The 25,225-nt window shown below is 33.4% G+C and overlaps 1 protein-coding gene across 2 annotated transcripts in view; it reads right to left on the bottom strand.

The window, feature by feature from the left end:
* Positions 1-25,225, bottom strand: part of LOC128550922 (uncharacterized) — a 95,974-nt gene that overhangs the window by 46,979 nt on the left and 23,770 nt on the right. For both annotated transcript variants that reach the window (XM_053530988.1, XM_053530989.1), the window contains exons 2-8: positions 22,025-22,658; positions 21,796-21,823; positions 19,090-19,668; positions 18,835-18,906; positions 18,264-18,653; positions 17,431-17,643; positions 16,960-17,108 (exon numbers count right to left, since the gene is read on the bottom strand). In XM_053530988.1, the coding sequence (XP_053386963.1) occupies positions 16,960-17,108; positions 17,431-17,643; positions 18,264-18,653; positions 18,835-18,906; positions 19,090-19,668; positions 21,796-21,823; positions 22,025-22,636 (2,043 nt within the window). In that variant the 5' untranslated portion in view covers positions 22,637-22,658. The remainder of the gene's footprint in view (positions 1-16,959; positions 17,109-17,430; positions 17,644-18,263; positions 18,654-18,834; positions 18,907-19,089; positions 19,669-21,795; positions 21,824-22,024; positions 22,659-25,225) is intronic.

Consider the following 25,225-nt stretch of genomic DNA (forward strand, 5'->3'; position numbering starts at 1 on the left):
AATGAAGTTAAGCATGATATTTAAAACTTCTTATAAATATTCGCCACTACAGGGAAATGCCGCCCATCAACATTCAGTCTGATTTTAGAAACAGCACATGAGTTATTACCCTTAGTAACATATCTAAAATCAGTTCTGTAAAAATTTATATACGTGTGTGTTAAAATATCAGCTGCAAACATAATAATATTGCAAGATGTAAACAAACATATGAACTGTTAGATTTTTTATATATTCCTATCTGCCCTATTTTATACAAATTTGTTTTAGCTCGGTTGTGATGAAAGTTTCAAGCTTGAACCACTCTCGAGTCCGCTTCCTGAAAAACCAGTACTGGTGTCATATGAGAAGTCATGGACGTGACCCCAGTGGGGCTCGAACCCACGACTTCTGGATTGAGCGGCCGAGTCCTTATCCACTAGACTACCGCTCCCCATATTTCGGTTATAAATTGACTGTAAAACAGAAAGCGGATCACTATTCTTTACTTTTTTTATATAAAGTTTAGTGCTAAATCAATAGCTTTGGCCTCGGCTGACAATAAACGACAGCTTAAATCTGGTTATTTGTGTAAATTTCTAACTAAAATTGAGTAAACGCCACAATACACAAAGTCAATGTCGATTCATCAAGACTTTAAAAACCATCACCGTACCATTCCTTATTGTGGTTTAGGATAAGAGTCAACTATTTTTTTATTTTTTACCGAGGATGACATTTTTATGGTGGTATGTTTAGGACATGCAATTATTTTTTTAGGATTAAATTACCTTGAGCGATCAACATCTTATCTCGTGCGCACGACATCTTATCTTGAGCGATCAACATCTTATCTCGAGCGATCAACATATTATCTCGAGCGATCAACATCTTATCTTGAGCGATCAACATCTTATCTCGTGCGCGCGACATCTTATTTTGAGTGATCAACATCTTATCTCGAGCGATCAACATATTATCTTGAGCGATTAACATATTATCTTGAGCGATCAACATCTTATCTCGAGCGATCAACATATTATCTCGAGCGATCAACATCTAATTTCGTGCGCACGACATCTTATCTTGATTGATCAACATCTTATCTCGAGCGATCAACATATTATCTTGAGCGATCAACATATTATCTTGAGCGATCAACATCTTATCTCGTGCGCACGACATCTTATCTTGAGCAATCAACATATTATCTTGAGCGATCAACATCTTATTTCGTGCGCACGACATCTTATCTTGAGCGATCAACATCTTATCTCGAGCGATCAACATAATGAGAAGTGCAAAAGTTAGAAGTCAGAAGTGGGAAGTACGAAATCAATTGTCCCTTCAGGGCTTCCATACTTCGCCCATATATTAAACGATTTTCTATGTTTTCCCTTAATTCATACATGCAACTTTTCTGCGCGAATTTATCAGTCGAACTGAAATTTGTTGCTGTTCTAACATGCAGTATGCCACATTGGTTATGTTCATTTGATTTTGAAGATAGGATGACCAATTATATGCATTGCTTTCCCAATTGATGTGATAAACTTGTACATGTACTTGTGGGAAGTTTAGATAACAGCGGAATAGGCGGGATCCTAATAAACAACTTGTCCGTATGTTTTACTGATGACCTAAATGCACACACAAAGGGCCTTAATATATATAAATAAGTTGTCGTGCGCTCGAGATAAGATGTTAATCGCACAAGATAAGATGTTGATCGCTCAAGATAATATGTTGATCGCACAAGATAAGATGTTGATCGCTCAAGATAATATGTTGATCGCTCGAGATAAGATGTTGATCGCTCAAGATAATATGTTGATCGCTCGAGATAAGATGTTGATCGCTCATGATAATATGTTGATCGCTCGAGATAAGATGTTGATCGTTCAAGATAAGATGTCTTGCGCACGAAATAAGATGTTGATCGCTCGAGATAAGATGTTGATCGCTCAAGATAATATGTTGATCGCTCAAGATAATATGTTGATCGCTCGATATAAGATGTTGATCGCTCAAGATAAGATGTTAATCGCTCAAGATAATATGTTAATCGCTCAAGATAATATGTTGATCGCTCGATATAAGATGTTGATCGCTTAAGATAATATGTTGATCGCTCGAGATAAGATGTTGACCGCTCAAGAAAAGATGTCGTGCGCACGAAATAAGATGTTGTTCGCTCGAGATAAGATGCTGATCGCTCAAGATAATATGTTGATCGCTCGAGATAAGATGTTGATCGCTCAAGATAATATGTTGATCGCTCAAGATAAGATATTGATCGCTCAAGATAATATGTTGATCGCTCAAGATGATATGTTGATCGCTCGAGATAAGATGTCGTGCGCACGAGATAAGATGTTGATCGCTCAAGATAAGATGTTGATCGCTCAAGATAAGATGTTGATCGTTCAAGATAATATGTTGATCGCTCGAGATAAGATGTTGTGCGCACGAGATAATATGTTGATCGCTCGAGATAAGATGTCGTGCGCACGAGATAAGATGTTGATCGCTCAAGATAAGATGTCGTGCGCACGAGATAATTTAATCTTAAAAAAAATAACATATGTCCTAAACATACCACCGTACATTTTTGAGCTTCTGTGAATTCTGTTTATAATATTTGTCCTCTTTTTTATGATATTTTATAGTTCGAAACATCTATAACATTTCTTACAAGCAATCACTTACATTTGATAAACATATTTTAATGACAAATTGTACACGTTCAAACAAACTACTAATGGAAAAGGACTAGAATGTATTATTTGAGTTTCGTATTTCAAGCATATTAAATTATATTTTTCATCCGCTTTTTATACAAAGTTGATCTTCGATAATAAAATCTATAATCCTTTAGGGCTATAGAATGCAACTAACGTAAAAGTGCTATTCAGATGACGCTAAACTATTACAAAATCTAAAAATCCATATAGGTGGCGGCACATTTGGAAAAAAATATAAGGTTAGCGGGGCATGATCTTGAGTTTGGATTGATAAGTAAGTTAAGTATTAGACTGTAATGATTTCGAGTCTAGTATTGGTCCCACTTCTCTCAACTCGCAGGACTGAAAACAACAATAAATTGCCAAGGTTATTGTATCGAAACCTAGGTTTGCTATTTGTTAAAAATATTTGCATTGTAGTTGTCCACTTTCAATTACAATGTTCAAATTAACTTTGTTTTCTAAATTCAAACCGATTGCTATTAATAATACTTTAATAATTGGGTAACACTGCCAGTGCGATAAGTCATAATGTAATTGTGTCCAAAATTATCGCATGTGTTGTATGTTTGTTAATTTAAAGAAAAAAAATATTTCTTTTTTTACAAAAAAAAGGACATTTTTGTTTTCGTTTAGGTATGGAGGGTAAAAATTTATTTTGTGTAAGTCGTTATCAAACTGCATGAACTAATCTTACCTTGGCAAGCTGTAACGTGTATAAGTTCACTTCTTTTTATCAATATTTACACTAACAATTTTCTAATTAAAGCTTCAAACTAATTTAATTCCTGAATACATCTTAAAGTGGAATTATACGCATTTTTCAAGTAAAAATACAGCACAAATAGATATGTGTGTAAAAAGGGTGGAGGAAATTATAGTTTTTAACCCAGTATACCAAACTCTTCCTGTTACCATTACGAAATAATAACTTTTTAAATATGACTTTTCTTATTTTGACTGGGGCAGTCTTTTTAAGAAAAGTCAAACTGCTTGCATGAGTTGCTTCCCTTCAACCTCAGAAATCTCTACTTATAGGTAAGGGAGATCATTGCGTACACAACTGAAGAAATGAACTATTTTTTATAAGTCCGATTTCTTCATTTCTAAAGCATCACTTTCAAATACTTATGCGGCATAATTGTTACTTAAACACATTTAAATGCACAGCAACCGAAAACTTGCTTTTATAAAACATTCACCAAAAACACACTACATGCTGTAAGATGCGCATAATGCCACTTTAAAGAAATATCGTTCATTTTTGTTTTTGCAAGAGACATAGTTCGTATTATCTATATATTTTATCACAAATAAAATTTGTATCATTATATATGTGCTTCTACAGTTCTGATTTTCTTTCACGTTTTCAATGTTTGTGTTTAAGTATACTTCGGGACAAAGAGCAAGTTATATTTTCATGACTTCAAATTCATAATAAAATCGAACTTGAGAAATTAAACTTCGCTATTTCTATGAAATACTATAACAGCTGTTACAGGTTGCCGCCCATGAAGAGAACATTGATACCCTAGAACGTTGTGCTTTAGGAAAGGTTTGCAGTGAGGTAAGATTGAGTAACAATTGTTGTCTAATTTGAATAGAAAATAGTGTCATTTTAAATTTTCAAATACGTTAAAGATATTCATTCAAAATATTCATGATACAGCAAAAGTTTTCCAAATTCGTAACATGATCAGTCATTTCATTCTTGTTATTTCAAAAAGTCCCCACGTACTATAGTATTTTTTCGTATTCAAAGTTTTTTATATCTTCTGGTCCTTTGGGTTCATGGAATACACTCATTTTTACTGTAATTAAATTCCGCTTAAGCCTGTGCCAGGGAGCATGAGAGTCTAATATTATGTTGCTTAGTTGCATTCTATGTTTCCGAAGGATCTCTTTCAAGAATAATATTTTTTTTTGCAGAAAAAGAGGCAGTTTACTGTTTTGGTCAATGACATAATGATTGCTTGTCGGTCGGTTTGTCTGCCGGTCTATTGTTCGGTCGTTAGGCCATTAGGTTTCCGATCAATAACTACAGTACTCGTAAAGAATACTTTATCTAACAATGACCAAGCTTTATGCGATGATTGCCTTTTGGTCTGTAGATGACCCTGTCGATTGGGGGTTAGTATGACATAGCTCAAGGTCACAGAAACTTTGAGACCGAAAATGTCTAAAAACAGGTTTGAGCTACAGTCATCAAATTTCATAAAGCGACTACTTGTAGTCAGCAGCTATTTCTTTTTGTTACGTGGATGAGTATGTGAAAGGTCAAGGTCACAGTGACCTCGAGACTGAAAACGGTTACAGCTCAATAACTAAAGAGTGTTTTTGCTTAGAGTCGCCTAACTTCATAGGTCGATTTGTATTGTCATAAGATGGCCCCTATTGTTTTGGAGTCATTTAGCTAGAGATCAAACTCAGATTAGATTGATAATTGTTTCTGCTTGGTAATAAAAGAACTCTTTGCTTGTCATGTTTCATAGGATTTTTGCCATTTGTTATAACATTTACCGCTTAGGTTCTACGGCTCTTTTATGATGTATTTTTTCTTTTCTTTTCCATCTTAGCCCTCAAGCATATATGAAATAGTCATTTGAATGATCATTAGGTTAGCGCTCTTTGAACACCCAACCGTAAATTTTATAAATTTACACGTGTATTTTCACGGTTAACATACCATGCTTTCAGTTACTATGATATTTGCAAAGGATTAACCTAGTATAGATATGTAAATGTTACACTGCACTGTGACAGGAACTAAGAGAGGGTTTTATACACCTTTAACTTGTTGAGGCTTACACGTGTTGTTTTGCCTATGACTACTTCAATTCTATCCGTGTTCCTTTGTTTGTATACATACGAACCGCGCCAAGCAGAAATATGTCTTAACGTACATTATGACGAAATCGAGAAACGACGTCACAAGTTGCAGGTGCGATTTCAAAATGGCGACGCCCATGCTTTGCCATGTTTACAATTTAATATTTGACATGGATACGTTTGAGGTATGTTTCAGTCTATAATATTACATGTTGATAATGTTGTAACATATATTTGAAAATTTATTCAGTATTATAAGCAGTTTTATTATGAAAATATGAGAAATCCCGTGCTATAAAAAGTGGTGAAGGTCAAGTGTGTCGTCACTGTCGAATCGATTGTTGTGATGTCATCAAGCTATATTTGCATTGAATGAAATAATGAAACAGAATCTAGATCTACATGTAACAATTTTGAAACGACATTTGTTCTCGTAAATTATTAATCAAGATAAGCCCTACAGTATTGCAATTTTCGATTCAATTGTATGCGAATGTTTCTGGCAATGTTTGTAGATTTAGATCTATTTTGTCCAATTTTTATTATTTATTTAAGTGAAGAAGCTTGCACTGTCGGCTACATCACATTTCTTTTTGTACATAAACATATATGTAAAAATATCTCCGCCGATGACATCATTGTACAATTTTTAAAGATGGTATGTGTTAGTTTCAAAGGGGTAATTATTTATACAATAAATGCAACCAGTAAAATTGTCTTGGGCGGAATGGCGCAGCGCTAGCGCATCCGATTTGCAATCTTAAGAGTCGCGTACGAATCTGTCTCACGTATTTTTTTTTTTTCTTTTTTTTTTTTTTTTTTTTTTTTAACTATTCATTTTACTTATTATTCAACCTCCACACATTCCATTCATTTTTTCTCCATTCAGGATTTAGAAGATTTACTTGAAGTGTTTGGATTGGGAAGTAAATCTAGTACATCAAATAGCCAATGTACACAGGAACTTGCAGAAGCTGGAACTACAAATGGCAGTGACTATTAAACTATTATTGACTTTTTAAATGTTTTTATGCATAGCTAAGATGCAGGTTATAATAACGACACATACGTTTTTAAAGTTCACTTAAACAATGTTTTTATAAATTTTCTTTATAGCTCTATATACATACACACTATGTATGTGCGCGCTTTTGTGTGCATCATGATCATCATCAGTATTTACCTTAGCTAATAATACCAATAAATTAAATCTTACTTAGATGAAAATGATATATTTAGAAGAAAGAATTAAAATAAACGTCTTAATTATCTCCGATATTTTTCTGTTATGAAATTACATCACTAAGATATAGGTAAGCTTTAACATTCTATTTTCCATGATTACTTTAAGATGATGCTGATGATGAAATGTCCATGGAAAACCTGGTGGAAAACTTCATGGCAGCTAGTGTTCAAACCGATACAGCTGGCGATGAACACAACGATGATACACATCTAAACCAAACAGATGAGTTTGACGAAGATGATCCCCAAAGAGATCTCGCAACTATCAAACATCAACTTCAAGAGGGGTGTGGCTGTAAACTTTGTTGTTTCAAAGGTGTTACAGCAGGAGTTGTTCTAGACAATATTCTTAGAATGAGAGAGATGTCAAAAGACAATAAAGAGTTATTTGTCATGGGAAACTTGCGTGAAAAACTTGGTACTGACCGGTGCAAGGAGGGAGAACGACAGCGAGTGCGCTTTGAATACAATTTCCAAGGAAAAACGGTTTGCCAGAAAGCATTTTGTTTGATATATGACATGGGGAAAAGCACTGCGAAGCGTATTCAGAAACACATTTCCACAAAGGGTGTAGGACCGCGGGTTTATGGTCTAGTAGGAAGAAGACCATCAAATGCATTTTCCTCTGACGTCATCAAAGATGCAGTGCAGTACTTAATAAACTATGCAATCGAAGAGGGACTTCCACAGCCATCACCACCAAGAGGCCGAGATGATACACCGCCCATTTATCTACCCGCATCAAAAACTAAGATCATGATTCATCAAGAATATATGGAAGCTTGTGTAGAAAGTGGTAAGGCTCACGTTGGAAAGTCAACATTTAAAAATGTATGGAATCAGTGTGTCCCTCATATAAAAATCATGAATCCGCGAGACGATGTATGCAAGACATGTGAGGACTTTCGCGATACCATATCTATGGCTAGAAGTGAAGATGACAAACTAGACGCCACTGCTAGTTATCACCAGCATGTTTTGTCTGCACGTGCAGAGCGAGAGGTGTATCAGCAATGTTTACAAGAATCTACGGCTCTTTTCCGAGGTAGCTCACAAGATCACAGCAAGGTCCATTATACATTTGATTTTAGTCAATATGTGAACTTACCTCATCACGCAAGAGAGAAAGGACCTACCGTCTTCATACAGCCACGCAAGGTGCAGATGTTTGGCTTCAGAATAGATGGATATCGCCAGTACAACTATTTAATAGATGAAGACCAGACAATAGGTGTGTAAGTTCAAATTAACATGATTAAGTACTAGTAACATTTGTTTTGTTTGTTAATAAAACGTAATCCATGTTTCGTAATTGATAAGTATTTCTCACTTCTCCGCATGTAACTGAAAACTTCCAAACAAACGGTTACTTTTAAGTGTAATGCATGCAATTAAAAAATCAGGCAAAAAATATATGCTTTGTTCGGGATTTGAGTCCTTTATCTGTGTGGTTGTTAAAAGTATTTTATTCTTCCTACCAGACGAACCGGGCAGGCTCATTACAAGTTACTAGTATATATGCTCGTGATGACTAGGTCCTGCGCATGCGTTTCATATTGATGTTAACATCATAGACATATTGTAAATTTGTTACAGCTTGTTTTAAATATGATAAATATAATAGTTATAATATAACTTTGCATTAAAAGTTTCCATTTCATTTTCAAGGTGTAGACGGACAATTGGCACATGGACCCGATTCTATGATCTCCATGTTGAACCACGCCTTTGGTACGTTTTGTCACCAAGGAGGAGATTGCACAATACATGCTGATAACTGTTTTGGTACGTGTCTATTACTGTTCAGATATTAAAAAAAAATCGAAAACAGGACACCCGTTTCATTGAAATATTATAAATTTGGAAATTGTAATTGTTTCTCATTCTCTGACCGCTAATAGTAAAAGTAACCTTTTTCTTTTTTGTGTAGGTATTAGGTTAAAGCATAAATTAACTGGCAGTTACGAGTTAAATAAACAATGGTTATGAATGGAACAATGCAAATGATAATAATGATAAAAATAGTTATAATGATAATTATTCATAATGTTATATAAGTCATACTGATGAGATTATAATGATGATGATCATAATGATAATGTTGATGATAATGGTGATGATGATCATAATCATGATGATGATGATAATGATGATTTTGATGATTTGATAATGCGGGTGATGATTGATTTGATGTGGATAATAATTGTGAAAATTGTATTTCAGGTCAAAATAAAAAGCCGCTACGTGATTGCCTACCTTTCATGGAGAACTATGACGAACAGACAAGATAATATCAAATATATGATGCAGTTACCTGGCCATACTAGGTAGTACAATTTACAGATTACCTAAAAACTTAGTCAAAGTGACATTCCTTTATACTTAGGGTGATATTCTTTAATAGTGCATAGGAATTCATAAACAGATTTTAACAAAGAAATAATATTTAAGTTTAAAAAGACGGTTATCTAAATGTATTTACAAAAGAATTTTATTCATTATAAATATACATTTTGGGATTATCCTTGTTACCTTATTAGCTTGATCCGTTGTACATACCCTAAACGGCCTGTTGGTTTATAATGATACATTTTATGATGTATGTATGATATGTTTAAAGATTAAAGCAGTAACTGAATGATTAACTGTCGCAATTTTCAGACGTTTGATTGACGCCGGTTTTGGCAGAATTAAACAGAGGTATCGTAGGGAGGATGTCGATACGCTTCAACACGTAGCGGATGTTGTTGATCTGTCATCCTGTAGCAACGTCTCAGTTGTGTATGGCAGGGATACATGGAAATGGAGGCAGTGGAAGGCTTTCTTCGGCGACAGATATAAAAAAGTTCCGAATATATCCAAGTACCACTACTTCCGGTTCACTTCAACAGACCCCGGAGCCGTATTTATGAAGATGTCTGCGGTTGACACAGAGGAGACAAGGTTTGTCGTCTGTAAAACAAACCTTCTTGCTATGGATTCATATGACATTCCCCAAGAAATAATGCCAGCTGGACTTAGCCGAGAGCGACAGCGCTACCTTTACAGCCAGGTTCGCCCGCTTGTGAGTCTTCAGTTTCAGGAAGAATTCTGTGCAGTACCAGCTCAAGAATAGTGGACATGTGAAAAGCAATGTCTTTAAATGGGAGCTTTTTAACGCTAGACGTTTGTCGTCTCGTGAACAAAGTGTTTACAAATGTGTAAAAATGAGATTTTTAATTTGGTTATATATCGTCATGGTAATAAACAGTGTAAACTGGAAAATTGAAGTACATACTGAAATACCGGATGACGGACTTCTTTCACTGCTGTTACTATGGGAACGGATAAATATGTGTGCTATTTCAGATATGTTGCTTGTTATAAGGGACGGCATTTAATGATTTATTGTTCTAAACAAAAATGTTTTGAATCTGATTTCTATATGTTGCTTTAAATTTTATGTAAATAATTCCTTTTCACTACCGTTGTATGCTACTCATGTTACTAAGTTTACATAGAAAACTACTTTTCTTTTAATCATAAATTTGTAATAAGTGAAATTTCGTAGGATATTTTTGTAAAAGTGGAAAAAATATTTAAAACTGTAATGTTGTAAGTTTACCGGTGTAAAAAGTACTTAAAATGTCTTGAAAACCGCATAATTCTATTCGCAAGTCAGTCGTTTCCATGACAACAAATATTTGTATAAAAATAAATACTTATATTTTAGAGAAAGTGTTTGTCTTTACATATGATATTAAATGACCGTTGTAAAATCACTATAATACAGTAGATAAACATATAAATCCAATACTTCTTTTTAATTGTTTGACATTTTTGTTAACGTTTTCTTGACGTTAATTGTGTAATTTTTTATTCAAGATGACGTCTTTGGACTGAAATGCTCAAAAATGCACGTAATATACCTATAGAAAGGTTTACATTTTTATAAACAGTAAAAAGTGCAGAATAATAATCAATGAAAACCTAAAAATGTCACAAAATTACGTTAAGACATATTTCTGCTTGGCGCGGTTCATACACTGCTGTGGGTAATAATTTATGATGATGCGTCAATGTTGGAATGTGGCTTTACCCACATACTTTTTACATCCTTTCAGTTTATATTACGGGTCAGCTTCATTGCTCAAACGGGACTGAACTCATGAATCCCCGACATAACGGCAGGCAAAGTATCACCTCTTCTATCATAACAGATCGTTTTATATAATTTAACTAGGCATGCATTCACTTTAACTTGCCTGCCTTTAATTTGTGAACAATACTCAATTTATAGTTTTATACAATATAGGAGTTTACTTTTACCTGTTCGCATTTTTATTGCTTGAAACTGATATTTTCTTCTAAAATGTAATTATACTTTTAATTTAGCTGAAAAAAATAGAGAATGAATCCGATGCAGATGACGTCAAAGTACCAGGAAAGCAAGTCCAAGCCATTATCAGAGACGTTAAGGTAATATCGAATAAAAAAGAACGCAAGTACATATGTCGTTAATGAACGTTTCATGCGACCCGGAGCATTTTTTTTAAATACGTGCCTTTCCGTTTAGCTACGGTAACTGAAAAACTTAATTGATTCGCGGCAGTAACAGCCAATGTTTTCTTTTCTCTGATCGCATGCCTTTCTTTTTTGCTGCAGAGTCATTTTATTACAGATGAATCGGGAATTATTTGTTCATATATAATTATGAAACTTTTAAAATCATCAATAGCTTCAGCAAAAGGTAATATCAAACACTGTGGCTTCTGTTTCACAGAACGTTTACGTTTTGTCGCATTAGACCTGAATACAAAATTGTCTTTGATATAAGCATACTAAATCAATAAAAACAATCTACTACAGTACTGCAGATGCTTTCATTATTTTAAAGTTGCATTAGTTCCTAAAGTAGAACAGTTACTTTTAAGCGAGGAATACCAAAGTGTTTACAGATGATATGGACATACATTTCCTATAGATCATTGTTTGTCCGTCAAATTATAACACACACGATTCTATATAATAATTTCACAAAACGAAGCTGTTTCATGCCGCCTTTTAAACTCGTGTTGGTTTTTCAATCATGTTTGTTTATTCGTGCACTGTGAATTTATTTTAGGACTCATTAAACGAAGAGGAAGGCAGAAGCAAACGTTAGTATTATGCTGTTGCGATAAGTAATTATATTAGCACTTAGAATGAATATATGATTGTATAAATGTTCATTGTAAAAGTTCAAACAGGGACATTGTCTTGTATTTTAAGAAATGTTTTGTTTGTTTGTTTTGGGGTTTTAATTTGGGATCCTGGATTCTATACCAGTACAAACCTGTTCTTCGCAAGTAACTGTCAACTTCCCCACATGAATCAGAGGTGGAGGACTAATGATTTCAGACACAATGTCGTTTATCAAATAATCACGGAGAACATACACCCCGCCCGAAGATTGAACTCGCGACCCCTCGATCCGTAGACCAACGCTCTTACCTACTGAGCTAAGCGGGCGGGCTATTTTAAGAAATGAGTTCTATTGTAACGTTGTCGTTTTGAATATATAAACAAGTACTAAACTTGCCCTTTGAGTTAAATCTGAAGTCCCAAAGTACGGTTATCAATAGAAACACTGTATGGTTGAGTAACTGCGCTAGGCAAGAATACCAGAAGTTTAGTAAGTAAAAACTTAGCTTTCATACAAAGACGGACAAAATGTTACATTGAACTAAGTTGGTTTAAAGTAACGTTTGAATGCTGAAATCAAATGTTACCATGCAGTACTTTTGTTGGTTCATTTTACTATTTTATAGGAAAAAAAACATACGAGAACAAACGTTTACATTAATGGGACCTTATATAGGACACAGAATTAGCCAAAATCAACGACGTGCAAATAAATCAAATGTAAAAAGGTATTTCCGTATTTTTACATGTCGCCTATAAGATTATATGATAGTCAAAATGTTTTCCATTAAGAGACTACATGCAGACTTTACTCATTAACAAGATCAATGTTGCTCGGTGATGAGAAAGGCCGAAGCCATACTTTTAGGATAAACATACATTTCAGTTGTAACGTTTCAAGATGAATACCTAAAGATTAAAGAACCATTTTATTTTTTTATACCAATAAAGTATATTTTGTAATAAAATAATATTACTAAATATTCATATTGCATTAAGTTTACTACTTTTAAGCATTTTTATTATGATTTCAGAATCAGCTCGACCGTTGGTTTACTTATTAATCGATCAAATGGAAATGCAGCCAAGTTGTTCGTAGAAGCTTTTCAAGAGAGAATGAAGAAGAATGGAATTTTGTTAAGCCAAAAGCAAATCAGTGATACGGATAAACTAGTTCCAAGCCTGTTTTTATTTCTAGTTTGTAATGCATCTTCTCGCATTTAATCATGTTTTGATCCAATCAAAGGTTAGTACAGTAGACCTCTTATTAATCCATACCGTACATTTGTCAGATTTACATATTTATATGACCGTTTAAGTTTTCTATGACATTGATAAAGATGTCCTCAGTTCGAACTAAATAAGGTAAGAGTTAGAGTGTTAATAACATCACACCATCAGAAGTATGATTTGAGTTATTGTTAAAAACTCCTTAAATTTGTCATGCCTGATCCTGTTCCATTCTCTATTCTATAATTAGATAAAACCAGTGTTATGACCTGAACCCAAACTGTTGTAATTAAATAATTAATCAGTCGTTTGGTATTTACCCTTCATATCATAAGAATTATATTCATGCTTTACCTGCATACCTTATATATTCCTGCATTTCCTTCATAGTTCGATATATTTTGTTCAACGTACTATTTTTTCATACAATCTTGATTTATTTTCATACTTCATACATTCTTGCTTTACGTTTAAGTTTTGGTATAATACTGCGTTACATTTATTTTTTATGCATGTATCCAAACTTTACCTTCATATTTTGACGAATTCTTGCTTAACGTTCATACTTTAGTACATTTCTGCTTTTTGAATATATAAGTGATTGTACGGCCGTGAATCAAGTCCACCGAACAAGAACGGATGCAAACCGGACAAGTACACAAAGAGGAACGCACGAGTAACGACCAAAACGTAAACTAGCGCAGTGCTACAGTATATCTAACGGACAACTTTGTAGATACAATATTATAAAAGAGCATGTAGAAACTTTTGAATCTGGCTTTTATCTAGTGACCTAGTTTTTAACTTCGACTAATCTAGCTTTAAGCTTGACAAAGGTTGAAAACTTTAATGTGGCATCTGGAATTTTGAAAACGTTTTACACTTAACTGACCTAGTTACCTAGTTTTTGATTACAATAACAAACTCTCCTAAGATTTTATCAAGGGTAACAATATGACCAAGTTCCATTCAGATTTGGAGAAAAGTGTGTACTCTAAAAGTTTTAACAGTCAAATTGTTGACGAATATGACGGACGATGGACGGCTCCCATGGATATATGAATAGTGATACCTTATTCAAGTGTTTAAATCCATGTTTACATCATTGGTATGACAGAAGAAAAGTAGCACGTATTGTTAAAATGCTAATGAAATATTGTAAACGTAGTAAAAAGTTTTAATTTTGAAAATAAAATCACGTCTGAGATAAAATATGCTTGTTCAATATATAAAGTCGGAAAGCAACATATATCTGCCTTTAAAGAGGTAAACCCTGTCAGAGCTGCTTCAATGTGTTTCAAAAACAAAGTACACACACTGAAATGCATGATTCAAGACGCCGCAGTGGACATTGTATTAAAGCAAAAAGAAGTCCTAAGACGTAAAAAGGCTTAATGAAACTACTTAAGTCTTGTGATAACCAGCTACGAACACTGAAACAAAAGATCGAGTTATTGAATCAATTGACCAAAATTTTAGAAACAGACAACGCTGTCTTATAATTAAAACAGGTATTCAAACTGTTCATTACTTTGCTTTCATTGATAATCATTTTGATTCTAAGAATAATTAATATTCTTGCTTCAGATCGTTCAGCGCGACTGAAGATATCTTGATTTGTTGCCGCGTAAATATAAATATGTTTTATCAAAATTAAGGTTGTCATCAGATGCATTAGCTATTGAAACTGGACGTCGTACTGAAATTGTTAGAGAATAATGCTCATCTTAGGATTGATTATTTACTATGCATCATCCTAAAGATCAAGTTCATGTATTAATAAACACTCAGAAACTTTTAGAAGAACATATTTCTTATAAACATTATGCCATTTGTTCACCCTCCGTCTGTTTTCTCATTTTAAATACTGCCCGCATTACATGACTTTTTGTTGACAATATTTATATGTATATATGCATAAAAAGCCCTGTATAGTTTACATGATTGAATAAAATCATCTGTCTGTCTGTCTATAATTGTTCTGCTTGACCATTTCGGCTTGGGTGGTTCCAATACTCCAGCTCTTAAAGCTTTGGGTATTGTTTAATCACCCCTTGGATGTGCTGCCTGCTTTTAAGGTTTCTCTTTTGTCAGTTTCAGTGATATGCAGGCTCCATAAACACCGATCCCCTCCTTAAATTCAAGTTTGTTTTTGTACTGTCCATTGTTTTTGCGTTTAGGGAAAAGCCTTTATCTTTATACGGGTACTATACCCCGCTTTCCTTGGAATTACATTCTGTGCATCATTGAGGGTTCCATGTGCATCGCCGTATGAATAAAAGTGCGGACGTCAAATTTTCTGGTACTTATATTAAGTGTAAATGTTGAGTTCTGCTAGGGGGCGTTGACGGTAGCTTGCATTTCTACTATCTTCCATGAACGGGCTCAATTAAACCGAACCTGCAACATTTTTGTTTATGTCGTGTTGGGAGATCTGTGGTTTTCCACATATTTATTTTACACTTCATAGTAACATTAGTAAACAGAAAACATTGACTGATGCAAATATTTCATATATAATAAGGACCACAAGAGCACAAATACAGATTGTCCGCTAACCTAATTTCCGCTTTTATGCTTCCTTCAGAAACTCTATTTTTTGCTTGGGACAAGGTGCTATATCAAAAGTTTCTGTCAAGTTGACAGGCTTTACCTTTTAAAAGGCAGATATATGTAGCTTTTCACCTTTACATTTCGAACAAATACATTTTAGCTTAGTTGACAAACCCAAGACGTGACTTTTTTCAAAATTAAACATTTTTATTGTCTATACTGTATTTTGTATTTTGTTAACATTCGAAAAGTTATTAAAAGTTTCATAAACAGTTTTTCTCCCGACAACTTGAGTTAGTCGAGGATAGAAACTAGGTCACTAGACATGATCTATATAACATATTATCAGAATATTTGCCTCTACGACGTTTAGGTGAGTTTGAAACTTTATGACCTGAAGTCTTGTCTTAAACTTGGTCACTTTGTCAAGACACCATTGGTAAACAATCTATAGGCCATATGTTCAAGTATATCTTTATAAAATTGTATTAGAATGTTTGTCATTTTAATATCTAGGTCAACTTTAAAATTGAATCATCTGAGGTCAAAGCGTAGATCACTTGGTCGAATTACAGAGGCCAGATTATCTACTAGATCATCAGGAATATTTGTCAGAAATTTTGTCTCTATAAAGTCTAGGTAAGGTTTACGACAAAATGAAAAAGAAAAATTTAAAAAACAGTCAGTATTTATTATATTTTAAGCTCGAAAGGATTGTTTGTTTGTTTGTTTGTTTGGGTTTAAAGTAAAAGTCATCAGTATATCAGATATGTAATGGCGGGCAGTTTGGCTAACCAAGGTTCCTGGATTATGCATGAGTACAAACGTGTTCTCCGCAAGTAACTGCCCACTTCCCAACGAGAATAGGTGATGGAGAACGAATAATTTCAGACATATTGTATTTTATCAAATATTCATGGAGAACATACTTTTCTATCGGGTATCGGATTTACGACCCCGCGATCCGTAGATCTGCGCTCTTTCTATTGATCTAAGCGGGCGTGATAAAGTCCGAAAAGACAAACATTTAAATTGTCTATTTTAGTTCATATCACTTTGCTATCTGTAACTGCAGAAAACACATTCACATAATGTGATATCATAATCTGTGCTAGCTTAACAATGACAAAACAAATGAAAAATTATCATTTTAAAGTGAACGTCTAAAACTTTGATAAATATGAGCCTAGAAGTCACAGAAGTGAATTATACTGACCTTTCGTTTGTCATATTTGGACGATTGAACAGCAGGATGCCCCGCTACATCTCCTTTGTATGGGAAATCTAATTTAGTGTCTAACGTTTGGCTACTGTCTGGAGTCAATGAATCATTACTTTCGCTGTCTGAACTACTTTGCTCAATCTCTGTTGAATATTAAATTTATATACAAGATAATTTATATAAAGGAGATGTATATTTTTCTATTTGTATTGTAGTAGCTTAATTTAATGGTAGAAGTATGAGATATTAGAAATAATTCGTATAACTTATTTAACAGCCTCGCGATATTGATTTATTTCAGTAGAATGAAATGATGGTTGTCATAGCATTGGCATACTCAAATTAAAGCATGCAGGAAAATACTTTCGCTGAATTTATTATTTGTTTCTCCTTAGAGAAGTAAACTTTGTTTGAAACACGATATTTCAAAGTGTTGACAATGATAAAAACAATTTTAAAACAAACCTTCATCAAAGACGTCGTTAAACTCTTTCAGATCTGTGAACGTTTTCAGGGTAATTTTTGTTTTCGAATGTTTTGACAACTTCTCTGCTATAGCATTTATGCTATTTGAAAATTGCTCACTTCGAAATAATTTCCACAATTCCATCATGTCAGCTGGCGAAGAAACAGTAATTGGAACTCTTATGCCACTTTCTTGTTGCTTTGGTAGATGTTCTGTGCATTACCGAGAATGAAAGTAATATGAACAGCAATATAGCCAATACGACTCTTATGTAAATAATAGATTCAAATAAATATTAAATGTAAATGAAAATATGCCTCTATTGAAACCTTTGTATTCACCAATAGCACTCCATTTCTATTGATGTTTATTACATGCTGTAGATGAAAACCCTAAGAATATCAATAAAAGAAATCATATTTCATGCAATATATAATTGCAAATACATTACTTAACTATTTATCACTGAATGATAATACTCGTTTATAAAGAGAAAAGTTACACTTATAAATCTAAAGTTGTTTTATTTAAGGAATTAAAAAAACTAACCTCCTGAATTACTGCGCATAACGTTAGTTGGCATAATAAATAGCCTCGTATTTTCTAACTGAAATAACTTATCTTTTACTTTCAAATATGTTTGAACGCTGTAAAATAAATTATTTGAATTATACAATATTGTCAAAAAATTTGTCAAAGAGAGGGTAGAAATATCTAAGAAGGGCAGTTGTTGACAATTTACCCAAAACGCTCATTTCCAATCAAACAATAAACATAAAAAAAATAAAACATTAATGTTACACTAGTAAGTAATTAAGCCGGTGGTACTTACCTTCATTAAGAATGCCATGAAGTGATTCAATGGTCACATTTGAACATATTGCAACAATCGTATCGCAATGATAGCCAACCCATTTACATATATCATCCAGGGTTTTTAGGAATAAATCACTTTCGAAATATTCAATAAGGGCCAACATGTCATATGGTTCCCTACTTGCAATCTGCAGAAGGATACATTTCTGTTCAACGGATATATCTTGTATATTTTTTGACTTCTTTATCTTTTTCAAAACCTTGTTAACTTCTTCCTGGATTTCTTGAAAATTGTCTTTGTTTTCTGTTCGACCCAATGCGATCTCCAACACTTCAAACAAAATGTTTTCAACAAGTTTTTTCTTCTCTTCGTCTGATCCGACAGTTATCATTTTCAATTCTAGCACTGAAAATACAAAGATACCTATTATTGCTGAACTCTCCATTATTATCATAATTGACATTCAGTAACTATTATTCTGTATGGAGAAATAGTATAAAGAAATTAACTAAACTAGTACAACGTATACAAAATAGCAATAAGGATTGCAACAGTCAAAAAAAATAAATCAAAGATAATAGCATACCCCGGTTACTGTCAAAGCTTATTCCATGTGTTATCATTTGTTGAAGTGTTTCTTTCGTTTTCTGAACAGTCTCTGAAATAAACAAGAAGTGCAGGTTTTATTTTTATTATTTACATCTATCGCCATTTAAGGAACATGTTTAATTGTTTTCCTTGAACATTTGAGACAAAAACATAATTATTGTTTCTTATAAATAATTGAAGCAAAATCTTACAGCAACACAACCAAGACATAAAAGTCACAATTTAGTTTTACCTTTATGAATGTCTGAAAATGTTTTCATCTGAAAACCCTGTGATTTGAGTTCCTCCATATATATCTTAAATGAGCCATCTTCCTTTGCTTTTTTCTTACTCTCTTCCAATATTTTATTAATGTGAGATTTCTCTTCCGAATTTAGATAATTTTTAGCAACACTAATGCTGTATTTGAGATCAGATAGGTAGTCAACGAAATCGTCCGGATCTAACGATTTAACAGCTACCTCTGCGTAATTCATTCGTGCATTGTACAGATTGTCTATTGCCTCCTTCAGATCACCACTGCACTCAAAAGCATACAATAATACCCCAGTAAGCAACGAAATGTCCCATACTGAGAAATCCAACGGGGTTGCCAAACGATCTGAGGTAGATGGATAGAGAATTTCTAAATGTTCCGAATCAATGATCTTTTCTCTAAGTATATCTTCTTTCTCATCCAGTTTGCATCTCAAATCGCTTTGCTGACATTTTGTTTTAATTAGAGCGGACAATACAAATCGCCCGCCTTCAACCAAAAGTTTTATGTAACGTTCATACCGATCGGACTTTTCCTTTAAGTACACGTTGAATCCTTGAAAATAAAACTATAATTAAACTATCTACTCCAACAAGAAGAGGAACAGATCAAAATATAAAGACAAACACAGAAGGTATATTCAAAGCAGCATTTATAACAAATGTATTCTTACAATTAAAATATCTACTTCTTTTATGTGGTAAAATAAAGTATATTTTATTTGCGTCAAAACGAAAATAAAAGTTTCCGTTAACTGTAATTATCGTATAGTGCGGTAGTTTTCCTTTGATCTTTGCAATATGTTTAACATTGTAACTCACATTAATACTACAAAATCTGTGCTGATATTTTACAAAACTGTTACGATATATATCAACAAAGAAATCTCTATAGAGTTTCATTAGAAAAAAAAAGTGTTGCGATATATGTCAGAACAGTAAAACTGTTCCGATATATATCGCAACACTTTTTTTCTATTGGGGTCATATCGAGGGAGTATAACTTTTTCCTTTCAAAGAAAAGATAAGTTTAGCTCCAATTTACAGTTTACAGAGACAGAATTATCACAAACACCTACATTTATAAACTGAAAGAATAAATAAACTAGAATATTTCAATAACTCGATGGTTACAGCCAAATTCAGAAATACATGAAATCAAAGAAGAAATTCTGAGATTTCTCAATTTGTGTTTTTTTTTTAAAAACAAAACAACAAGTTTTAAAATATGTTTGGCCAGTGAAATGCAAAGATTTAAAACCAATGCGGAAATATGATGGATACTTTTATCTTGGGAAACACATTTTCTAAAACAGAAGTTTTAGTGTTCAGTCAGCGAGGCGCAGGAAGGGAATCGAAAGAGTAAAAATAATAATAAACAAATTTAAATGTATAATATATAAATTTTAATGATAAAACTATGCGATAAAACAGTTATAATATGTAATGCTCGTGTGTTACGAGGATATATCAGAGCTAGGAGTACATCTCGGTATTTTTCTCTGCACATATCTTTCTCGGCCTACCAGCCTCGACGATATGTGCAGAGAAAAATACCCTCGATGTACCCCTAGCTCTGATATATCCTTGTAACACACTCTCACACATACTATAACTATTACTTAACATGATATTAAGCCCAACAATCAGTTATAAATATCTAGATGTTGTACTGGACAGTGATTTTTCCGATGCGTCAACTGTAAACAATATTGTCAGAAATAGAGAATATTAGGTTACTGTCTGATAAATTTAAATTTATTAGGCGAGTTGAAGAAACTATATTAGGCGAGGCTCTGCCGAGCTTTATATTCTTTCGTAAACGAGCCTAATATTTGTTTTCTCAGACAGTAATCTAATATTCTATTTATCATACCTGCTCAGAAAATTGGGAAATTGTCGTTGGAAAGAGCAACAGCGTTCAGACTTGACGTCATATTATATGACGTTTGCTAGTGTAATTCAGTTTGTGGAGAAGTAAAAAAAATGCAATATCTTTTTCTGTTTTTGTTTCTGGATAACATATTTTGATTTTGCCACTTATTTTCTTAGTGAGAACATTTCCAATACAATGCTAACAGTTTCAACGAAAAATTCGTAAAAACCGTTTGCAAAATGTCCGGCTGAAGTGCTGTAAAATTGAAAAATAGCAGTAACTTTTTTTTTGTTTCAGGATTAAAACCTTTGACTTGACCACTCATTTTCTAAGTTGAGACATTTCCAATACAATGGAGATGATTTAAATGAAAAATTTGCATAAAATATGTGATTTCAAAAGTTTCCGCAAAAGTGATATCTTGGCACTGACTAGATAAAGCAAAGTTTATTAGGCAGGCCGATATTGTGCTATTTCTTATATGAGGGTATGATAAATGTTTATTCCGAGTTAAAGTTCTTATAAGGCAATGTTAATATTTAAATAACAAATCACCTTTTCAATGTCACTCAGACTTGGTATTATGGTCTTAGCAAATATTGGAAAGCAAGGTTACAGTCCACTCAGAATTAAATGAGATTATTATTATAGTATTGCTGTTCTCCTTTTAATCACTTTACATGTTTTAAGTGCAGTATGTTTTATTTTATAATGTGCGATATGTATATAATGTATATACACGAGTAAATCTATATATCTGTCTTACATGTCTAGCAAATACAACAAACACGATAGAATCTAACTTACCTTCAAGGTTCTTGAGATATTCGTCTACCTTTTCAAGAAAACAATAATATGTTAAAAGTAATGGAACATAATGCAAAGCACAAGAAAATTTAAGATTACGACTAAATCCCTAAAACAGGAAGATTCTTAATAAGATATTGCAATAAGTTATAATTTATCATTAAAGTGCATACAATTTAATTTACAGTTTGGTAAAGCATGTAAAATGTTTCTTATCATATATAAATACCTGTTTCTGAGCTATGGACACCTCCTGATACCATTCTTTCAGTTTCGAGTCATGCTCGTTCTGAATACATGGTTGCAGCTGTTGTATTAAGTAACAATCAATTTGGCTTTGAAGATGTACCTCGTTTTCCGGATCTATTTGCCCTTCTATCCTTAGTAATATAGTCTTAATATTCTCCCATTCGTTTTCAAATACCCATTGAGGTAGCCGAGCACATGGATGGTGACCGACAATGACATTTCTGATCTTTCTTAAACGTAACAGATCAGCCGCAATAGATATGTCTTCACTTTTAGGGGGGCGGTTCCATCCTTTTGTCGGAGGTGCTAGTTGCACGGTAGTAAATAAATTGATAGAGAGGGTAATCAGTAGTGATATATCCATAAGTTTGAGATTTGGCCATTGTGTAATGACGACTTCACATTCCTGTTGATTCAAAATTCCATTTGTCTTTAATTCATTCAGTTTGTCTTGATTTAATCGAATAAATTCTTCACCATTATTATTTGGTGAATAAAAATCAAACACTTTCCTTACACTCTCTGTACAAAGGTCCATATACATAGAGATAAGTCGAAGGTAGTAAGCTGTTTCTTCTGGGTTGTCAGACATGGTATTTGTCTTTGGAACGCCTCTGTAACATAATAAATTGCTAAAATTTGTCATTATAGTTGTTTAGCGATTGACCATTATATCATTTACGTTCAAGAGGTGTTCAACTTTAAATTTAAATCTGTTAAGAGGCTTGAATATAAAAAAATAAAACAATGTTCACTGCACCATTTACTTGTAGATTCATGGTTTATTAAAAGTATAAAAGTTGTACGCGTAAAAATATGTGATAAAGCCGAGAGCACAGTGCTTGGACATAATAGTTTGAAGATAAAGGTATGCAAAAGGTAGCAAATGAGCTGCGACATAACATGTTTTATCTAGTTACCAAATATTCGTCACTGGAATGGTAAAAATGATAAAATTAGACGTTCAATAACAATAAGTCATAAAAGTGATGGAGGCCATGATATGGTAGATATTGAAATTTTTTCTAAAACAATGAAAATTAAATGGTTAAAAAATTTAACTTCTGCTGAAAATCCGCATTGGAAGGTCATCCCTGTTTTTTCCTAAATCAGTATGGAAGGAATTTCTTACTAGATTCTATTAAATCACTACCACAGTCAGAACTTTTATCTCTACCTGCTAATAGCTTTATTAAGCATAAAGGAAAATATATTATATTCAAAAAGTGGATAGATTCTAACATATGTTTTGTCGATGATTTATTGTCAGAGAAAGGTGAACTTGATATAAATCGAAACTCAATAGTCTCAAGGTAAAAAAATAACTGGATATTAGAAATAAACACTGAAAAACGCAATTTCAAAGGAATGAAAAAAATTATAATCAAAAGACTCTTATTTGAATCAATTTAGATCAAATTTAACCTTCCCTGATGTAAAAAGGAAACCATTTACGAAAGTTACTAATAAGGATATATACATGGTACTTGTTAGTAAGATAATAGACTATACGCCGCATGTTAATCAAATCAATAGATCAATAAGCCATCAACCAATCAATGCGCTTGAATTGACGCACATTTCAGGCGGTGTTAATGTAAAAATTACCCTCCAACATTGCGATCTCGGCACCGATAAAAAGAGCTGATTATATCCTTTTGAAAATGATTATATATACGTGTAAACGTATTAGAACTGGTAAACAAGTATGCCCACTCGCAGAATGTCGAGCCCGCCAGCTGTCAAGTGTGACCTTGACCTTTGACCTAGGGACCTGGTTCTTGCGCTTGACACTCCATCTCATAATGGTGAACATTTATGCCAAGTTACATCAAGTTCCCACCATGCATGAAGAAGAAATGCTCTTGACAAACTTCAATTTGAACTTTGACCTCAAACTGTGACCTTGACCTTTGAGATAGTAACATTGGGTTTGCGCATGACACAACTTCTCATTGATTAAACATTCATGTCAAATATAAAGAGTTGTCCATGCATGTCAAAGTTATGGTCCGGACAAAATCGGACGGACGCACGAACGGACGCACGGACGCACGAACGTACATACACCGGAAGTGGTGACTATATCGAGCTCACAAAAAGGTGTCAGTGGAGACTTTGAAGGTCCGACAGTCGCTTTCCAGAAGGCCTAGAGGATAGTGTAAAGTTTATCTCTTTTCAAAAGAAGTGTCTTCGATGGATTGAGTTGATTTAATCATAGTTCATTAATCTTTGATATGAAGTTACTGCAATAACAATTTCAACATATAAAATAAAAGGGCAAAAAGGCCTGACAACAAGTTCTGACATCATTAGAAACCATCCTTACCTTTAGCTATAGATAGAAAAATAACGAACACAATATAACATCCAATAATATCGATCAATGATAATTACAAATGACTGCTATTCAAGCATTTACATGATGAAAAAAGTCGATGTGACGGCAAGGGTCTTTCCGTCTGCGACTTTCACGAGATGATAAATGTATATATATAATTTTGAACAAATTTAGTCAAATATTAGTAAGTTGTATGTTCAATGTTATTCGATCTATTAATAATACTATGCATTATTTGAACCTTTCTGTTTGTTTTATAAACTTTTGGAGTTCGTTGAATATCAGTGAGATTCCTCTACTACCAAATAATAATGCGTAAGTACTTATGGAATGAGAGGGGCGTGTGGCTATAAACAACTAATGTCTTTGATCTCGAAATACCACGGTACCATGTGACCTGTAGGCGGAGCGTGGCGTATGGTCAATTGAATCACCGTATTTAATCAGGTATTGGGAAACATAACTTGATCATCAAATAAACTGCATTATTCCTGATAATAAAATCAAACAGCTAAAATATAAATTGATTCATCGTATTATTGCTACATACTTGAATCTTTTTACTTGGAAAATAATAGATATCCCGAAGTGCCATCATTGTAATTGCATTGAAAACAGTTGTTATTTCTTCGTTAATTGTAGTTACAATGTATTATCAGATTTCTGGAAGATCGTTCATAAAGCACTTAGTAAGTGTGGTATAAATTAATCGGTGAAAAATATTAATAACAATGTATTACGAACTGGTTACAAAATTGATTATAAAGAATACCAGGATATTAATATTTTACTCAGTATAATAACATACTGTATTTGCAAGACATATTTCTTTAGTGAACG

Source organism: Mercenaria mercenaria, chromosome 19, assembly GCF_021730395.1.
Source record: "Mercenaria mercenaria strain notata chromosome 19, MADL_Memer_1, whole genome shotgun sequence".
In the NCBI taxonomy this organism is placed as follows: Eukaryota; Metazoa; Mollusca; class Bivalvia; order Venerida; family Veneridae; genus Mercenaria; species Mercenaria mercenaria.